Source organism: Giraffa tippelskirchi, chromosome 4 (assembly GCF_054371585.1).
Source record: "Giraffa tippelskirchi isolate mGirTip1 chromosome 4, T2T-mGirTip1v1.2.pri, whole genome shotgun sequence".
Lineage (NCBI taxonomy): Eukaryota > Metazoa > Chordata > Mammalia > Artiodactyla > Giraffidae > Giraffa > Giraffa tippelskirchi.
Window position 1 is genome coordinate 127,807,385 of NC_137278.1, and position 6,779 is coordinate 127,814,163.

General features: G+C 56.5%; 1 protein-coding gene across 1 annotated transcript; it reads right to left on the bottom strand.

The window, feature by feature from the left end:
• Positions 1–1,882: 1,882 nt before the first annotated feature.
• On the bottom strand, positions 1,883–3,466 carry HOXC12 (homeobox C12). The gene is made up of 2 exons (XM_081588488.1): positions 2,860–3,466; positions 1,883–2,121 (listed from the first exon to the last, which is right to left on the bottom strand). The coding sequence occupies exons 1-2, from the start codon at positions 3,464–3,466 to the stop codon at positions 1,883–1,885; spliced, it is 846 nt and encodes a 281-aa protein (XP_081444614.1).
• Between the last annotated feature and the right edge of the window lie 3,313 nt (positions 3,467–6,779).

The window sequence follows — 6,779 nt, forward strand, 5'->3', positions numbered from 1 at the left end:
AGTGGGGGATGGGGGTAAGTGATTGTACAGGCTACTCTGCAAGGCTGAATTTGGGGTTATGAGTCTGCCTGCTTGCAAATACAGTCAGGAGAATGGTGTAGGCCCAATGGTGTACTGGGCAGCTGTGCCTATGTTTGTCCATGCCTCTGTACAATCTTGTGCAGGGCCTTGAAACTGGTGGGAGAGTGGGGGGGCCCTGTGGATTGCCTTTCCAGGATGTGGAAGGAAAGACTCTCCCCAGGTGGGAAGAACTCCAAGCAAGCAGGCCAGTTTCACACCGTCCAGGCTGGGTTTAACCCCCATCATTCCCCTCCACCCCACCCCGCTTCTCATTCTCTGCCTCCTGGCAAGGCTGGGTCGCGGATGGGAGGTTGAGGGACTCTCAGCAAGAGGAATAAAAATGAGTGCAAGAAGGCAGGCCGGCTCCCTCACTGCTTCTCTTTCCGAAGCCAGCCTGGCATCTACCCAGATGGGGGTGGGGCCGCGGCGGAAGAGGGCTATGAATAAAAGGCTCTCGGCAGCGGGTGAAGCCACTCTCTGGCCTACAGTGGGTTTTGGGTATGTGCCCGTCCCTCTCCTCTGGTCCTCCTACCCCGGGGCTCCTCGGCCTAGGGGCGGAGGCACCGGATCCTCAGACAAAAGGCGGATGATGCGGAGCGGGTGGAGTGAGGGGTGGGTAAAAAGAGAGAAAGGAGTTGGGTGGGGGGCTGCAGCGCCCACCTCCTTCATTGTCACCAGCCTGGGAAACCCAGGCTGAGCGGGGGGCCTCTGCGGCCGGTAGCCCCTTTTAGGGGCGTATTCTCCTCCCGCCTCGTAAATTATCCTGGTCCAGCCTTCAGCCGGCCGTGACCATGAACGCCAGCGGGAAGAGAGGATCTGCCGGCGGCTGCCAGAAACTCTCTCGGCCAATCAATGCTGCGCTTCGCAGCTCCTTTTACAGCCTCCCGGGTTTCCCACAGAGCCAGGTGGGGGTCCCTGGGGTGGCTACTGAACCTGAGACTGCGTCTGCTCAGCTCTCAATTCCCCTCTAGCGGCTTCCGGTCCGCAGCCGCCTAGCCTGCAGGGAGAGTGGATGGAAGAACACCTGTGAGCGAATGGGCGCAGGGGGCTCTCGGTGGAGGGGTCTGAGGACCAGGACCATGGTTCGTTCGGGTAGCCTGCTATAAAGGGGACCTAAGGCTGATGATCGCCCCGTCTACAGACGGCTCGTCAAAATGCTTATGGCTTCTTATGCCTTCGCTTGCTCTGCGGCCAGGCCTGGAGGACCCAAACCCCAGCGGACTTGGGCAGTGCTAACAATTCTGTTCTCTCAAACCACACTTCCTCCTACGTTCCCCCACTTCCTCCTGCCCTCCCAGAGCACCGTGACCCCATCCCCAATCTCTGCTGATACTCCACTCTCGCTCCCTCCTCTCTGCCAGTCCTAACCCAACAACTGCAAGCTCTGAGAGCATTGGTCCCACTGTCCCCACCTTGGCCTGCTCCTGCAGGCAGACTGACCAAAGACCATGGAAGGAAAATGGTAGGAGGGGGCGTCTTAGTCACCTTTCCTCCAGATCCTCAGCCGGAGGCCCAAAGCCCCAGTCCCTGGGTTCAAACTAGCCCTTCCCCAGGGCCTCAGCCTTCCCTTCCCCTACCCCCTACCTGCAGCTTTGGGCTTCTTCTCTCCCTGGCTGGGATCTTCCCTTGTCTCTGGGACTTGGCAGGGTCTGCTGGGGGTGTGTGGGAGGGAACCACGAACAAAACAGACAAGAGGATGTCCAGGGAGGACCTGCAAGAGACGCCTGGCGTTCTAAGCGGGGACTGTGTCCCAGGCAGCGCCCCCTCTTGCTGTCCGCCAGAGACAGGCTCAGTCTGGGGCTGGCACCCATGTGTTGGCCCCCTAAAAGAAGGAGAGAGCTTGCTCCCTCAACAGAAGTCTTTTCTTTTTCATTCTGCGGTTCTGAAACCAGATCTTGACCTGCTGGTCACTAAGATTCAAGCGGTCTGAGAGTTCTCTCCGGCGCTGCCGTGTGATGAACTCGTTCACCAGAAACTCGCCCTCCAGCTCCGCCAGCTGCAACTTCGAATAGGGCTTGCGCTTCTTCCGTGAGCGGCTGTGGATCGGGTACCAAGGCGCTCCTGGGTGGAGACGAACCAGCAGGGTTGACCAGAGATGTCAAGCCCAGTACCCTCGGTCCTTCCCGAGCCCCTTTCACCTTGGCCTAACAACCAACCCCAGGCTCTTCCTCTCCTGTTTTGCAAAGACTTCCATCCCCACCAAGTCCTCCGCCTTCATCAATCTCTTCTTCCCCTTTCACTCTTTTCTCCTGGCCTCCCCAACCCTACTTCTCAGTGTCGCATCCCAGAACCTTCTAGATTCCTATCCTCTCACTTCTCCTCAAACCTCTTCTTCTCCAGGATATCCTGGTCCCTTCCTCTCACATCCTCCAGAATGGGGTCCCTGATCAGTTAGAACAGACATGAGCTATTGACAAGAGTAAACCATATCCACTGGCCTTTCTAAAAAAAAAAAAAAAGTAGGGAATGGGGTCCTGTGGAAAGGTGGAAAGAGAGGCCCTGGGCAGGCAGGGATCATGCTCTGGGTCCCCAGCCCCCAGGCCTGGAACAGTCTGCAGAATCCCCTGTCTCCGGAGCTCCCTGCCCCCTCGGGCTGCAAGTCAAGCAAAAAAAGGGAATCTTTCTAGTTCTTTTATGGGGATATTTACATGTTTATAGGGCTCCCTCTCAGCTTTTTTTTTTTTTTTTTTAAAGAAGCGCTTCCTCACCACACAGTCTGTCACCCTAGGAGGCCCTAGCTCAGTCCTACACTGCCCGCCCGAGTGAGACGTCCCTTCCGGAGTGGGCCGGGGTCCTTACCGCTGGCCGCGAGCCCGCCGCCGGCGTTTAAAGGCGATACCAAGCTTCCAGGGTCGCCCGCGCCGGCGCCCTTGTTTCCCTCGTTGAGCAGGGACGAACTGGAGTCGGATTCTAGCGACTGGCACGAGGGCGGGTCGTGCGGGGGTCCCGCGCCGCCGTCGCCACCGCCGCCGCCCGCCGCGTAGTCGTACTTGAAACCGAGCGCGGGCGGCCCCGACGGCTCCAGCGGCAGCAGCGCTGCCCCGGGCCCGACTCCTGGGCCGGGATCGCGCCCGCGCTCCTCACGCTTCAGGCCCCCGCCGCCCTCGGCGCACGGCTCGCGGTAGTAACCCTTGCTGTCCTCCACGCGCGCCAGCTCGCACGTGCGTCCGAAAGGAGGGTTGAGAGACACCGGGCTGCCGAGGTAGGGCTGCGGGTAGCCATTGCACGGCTCCGCCGACGGCCAGGGCAGCGAGCACACGTTGTCGCGGCGCGGGTAGGACAGCGAAGGCAGCCCGGGCAGCTGCGCTCCGGACGCGCGGAAGTTGGGAAAGTAGAAGGTGTCTCCCGTGTGGATGTTCACCAGCGGCCCCACAAACCCGGGATTCAGGAGATTATGCTCGCCCATTTCCGCGGGGCCCGACCGGCAGCTTCTACTTTATTGCTATCTGACATTAAACATAGTTAAACCTGCACCGGCCACCCATTGGCCGTCCAGCTCACGTGGGCGCCGCCGCCAGGGGGATGGGTGGGGACAGAGAATCCCCCCACCCTGCACCGACTCCAACTTCCCCCTTCCCCAGTAGAGGGGGGTGAGAGTGAACGAACCGCGGGGGCAGATTTATTCGCTGGCTTCTGGTTTAAAAAAAAATCATATAAAACCTAATGCAGAAATCGAGGTAATCGCCCGACACGGGGCAAGAGGAAAAAAGCCACACCAAAAATACCCGCACATACACGCTTCTGCACCCTGAACAAGCCCCCTCCCCACCACCCCGCAACCAGATGTATTATCTTCTGGCCAGCAGCTGGCCAGAGCACAGCCCGTCCCTCTTTAATTAGCTCCTTTATTAACTAAAACCGTTGGAATTTACAATATATCCCCAATAAATTACTATTAGATATTGTGTCATATAAAGTTTACTGGCTGTTTAAGGAGACGGATGAGCCCTTTGGCTCGGGGTTTATTTACAGTATAGGCAAAGTGGGGGTAAAGACAGGTTTTCTTGCCGCTGTCTCTTCCAGCCCTGTCACTGCCAGCTTCTTTTCCTCCGCTCTTTCTCCTCAGGAATTTGGGGAGACACGTGGGGTCCTCTCCTCCAGGAGGTGCTCAGGGAGGATTACTAATGCCAGGTCTTCCCCACTCTCCACCTGGGAGCCACCCAGCCTCACATCTTCATTCACTGTTAGAGGAAGAATAACAGAAGAGAAACGGAAGAAGCAGAATAAGGAAGCTCCCAGCTCAATGAGAACTTCCCCACCTGCTCTTGAAAACCTGGGAGCTGGACTACTCTTCCCCGTGACTTCTGTGGGTCAGAGGGGCTTCTGTGTGTGGGGGGGTGTCCTCTTGGAGTCTTTGCAGCAAGAGACTATGGACTCCCAGCAGAGGTTGGCTGGCTGGAGAGGCCCCTGATTCCCACTGTGGAGGAAACACTCACACCCCAGAACAGCCCAGCCTACTGCTGGGACCACAGATAACAGTGCCCAGCCCAGTAGGTGTGCTGGGAGTGAGGGAAGGAACGCCAGAGAATTGGAATTTAAAATTATATGTATGGTGCTAACCCCAGCAGCTCTTTTTGTAGAAGGCTGAGAACCCAATGCAGACCATTGGCAAAATTAATGGACATCTGGAAGCCACAATCTAACTTCAACCAAGTCCACAGACATACAGTCAAGCAGATTAAAATGAAAAGGGAAACAAACCTTCCCTTCGAAACTAGGTGTGTTCTACTGGGGTCTAGTAGACAGATACTCAGATTTCTATGCTATTATTTTGGGTTCCTTTGAGCCAAAGCTCAAAGCACCGCTTTCGGTAATACCAGGTGGGATCAATAGTTCAGCAAAAGCCTAAAAATGAGAATACACCAGATTTAGAGAAAACTAGAGAGATGACAGAATATGGGAGAAAGAAACCCATATGGGTGAAAGTTAAATATCTGAGGTTGAGCCGAAGCCACAAAAGCAGACCTAAGCAGAAGATTCTCATCTCCCTCTTTTTCTCTCTTCTGCAGACACGGCAGAGAGAATGCAGATTCTTTGAATTCCAGAGCTTCTCTAGCGATTTCATATCCCAAACCATAGCTGCTCACTCCGACAGAAATGTGTCCGCGCAGGCGTCTCCCTGCCAGGCACAGCTTGCAACTCTTAGCTCCGTACCCTCCGCTCTCCGCACCAGCCCCCCCCCCACCCCGCTTCCTCTTCCTCGCCCTGGCTAGCTAGGCGGTCTGGCCAGGTCCCTCCTGCCCCAGGAGCCCGCCCAACGCCGGGCCCACTTGCCGGAACCCAGGTCAAGCGGTGGGATGTCAGCCCCGTGCAGTCACCTCCAGTCAGAACCGCGACAGTCAGAGAGGCGAGGAGCGAGCTGAATTGAACTGGCCTTTTTGTGCCTAGTTGATTAAGGGGCTGTGCGACTGCACAGAGGAGCATCCCTCAGCTGCGATTCCACGTCAAACATCTCCAATATCTTATTTATGCCCTCTTTTCAAGATGCATTAATAAGCATTACTGAATATTTAAATTTATTTTGGGGGTTATTATGGATCATAAAGATAAACAGGGTGTGACTTTACTATTGTTGCTGTTTTCAATCAGAACATTGCGCCGGCGGCGAGGTCTCCAGGCCTTCAGGCCTCGCGCTCAGCCGCTATTGTTGGTGTGAGGGACGCCGATCTGAGCTTTGCAGGATAATCACTAGTCCTTGATGGGGTGGAGGCTTCTCCCCATTCTTTTCCCTTCCCAGATGACTCCAGTCTCCTAGAAGGGGGGTGCAAGGAGAAAGGTCTTAGGCTCTCCCCATCCCTCTCTAGGTCGAAAATCTCAAGCCCGGAGCTCTGCTCGCTGTCCTCCGGGCCAGGCAGCTGAGCACGCAGAGCAGCGGCCACATGGCGGCAGATGAAACGCCGCGGAAATGAGGATGGAGTGAGGACTTCCTTCTTCCAGACATGCAGTTTCTCCCAGTCCGATTTGGTCCCATAAAAAAAAAAAAAAGCCACCACTTCCCCCAGGTTTCGGACCCTGGCACTTGCACACACACAAACCCCCTTCCTTCCGTGCAGCCGACCCTGTTTCTTTTAGGCGAGAGCTGCCGAGGACCATCAGCAAAATTCACATCCCCGGTGCCGGTGCCCTACTCCTCGAGGATCACTAGGATTATTACCTAGTTGTTAGGACCCCGGCAAAGACCCAGGCAATCTAGGCGCACAGCCTCCTCGTGGAAGCCTCGGTTCTGTGCGCCTTTAAGGCTCCTGGCCGCACACGCCGCTCAGACACCCATTCTTTAACCCCGCTTGGATTAAAAAGCTGCAGAGATCGCTCCCAGCCTGGGTCTCCGGGGCCGGCGGGAGGCTCGGGTGCAAAGCTAAATCCAGCCTCGGGGAAAGCTGCTCGCCAGGAGCCAACCCGGACTTGGTGAGAATAATTCGTAGGACAGCCCGAGGCGCTGGGCAGCCGCTTCTAGCCGGGTTTAATCCGCTGGCACTTGCCAGCCCACAAGAAAAGCTATAATGGCCAGAGCCAGGCTCCGGACGCGCGGAGCGATCTGTACGCCCACTCTAACACACATTCATAAAATCATAAGGAGAGGTGGGCTGCCTGCTGGCCGCTGGACCACAGGTTCCTGCTGCAGCTGGCCTGGCTCAACCCCCCCCCCCCCCATTAACTCAAGGATTAACTAAAACTGAAGACCAGGATGTGGTCCAAGGACTTCCTTGAAGACCCCCTGC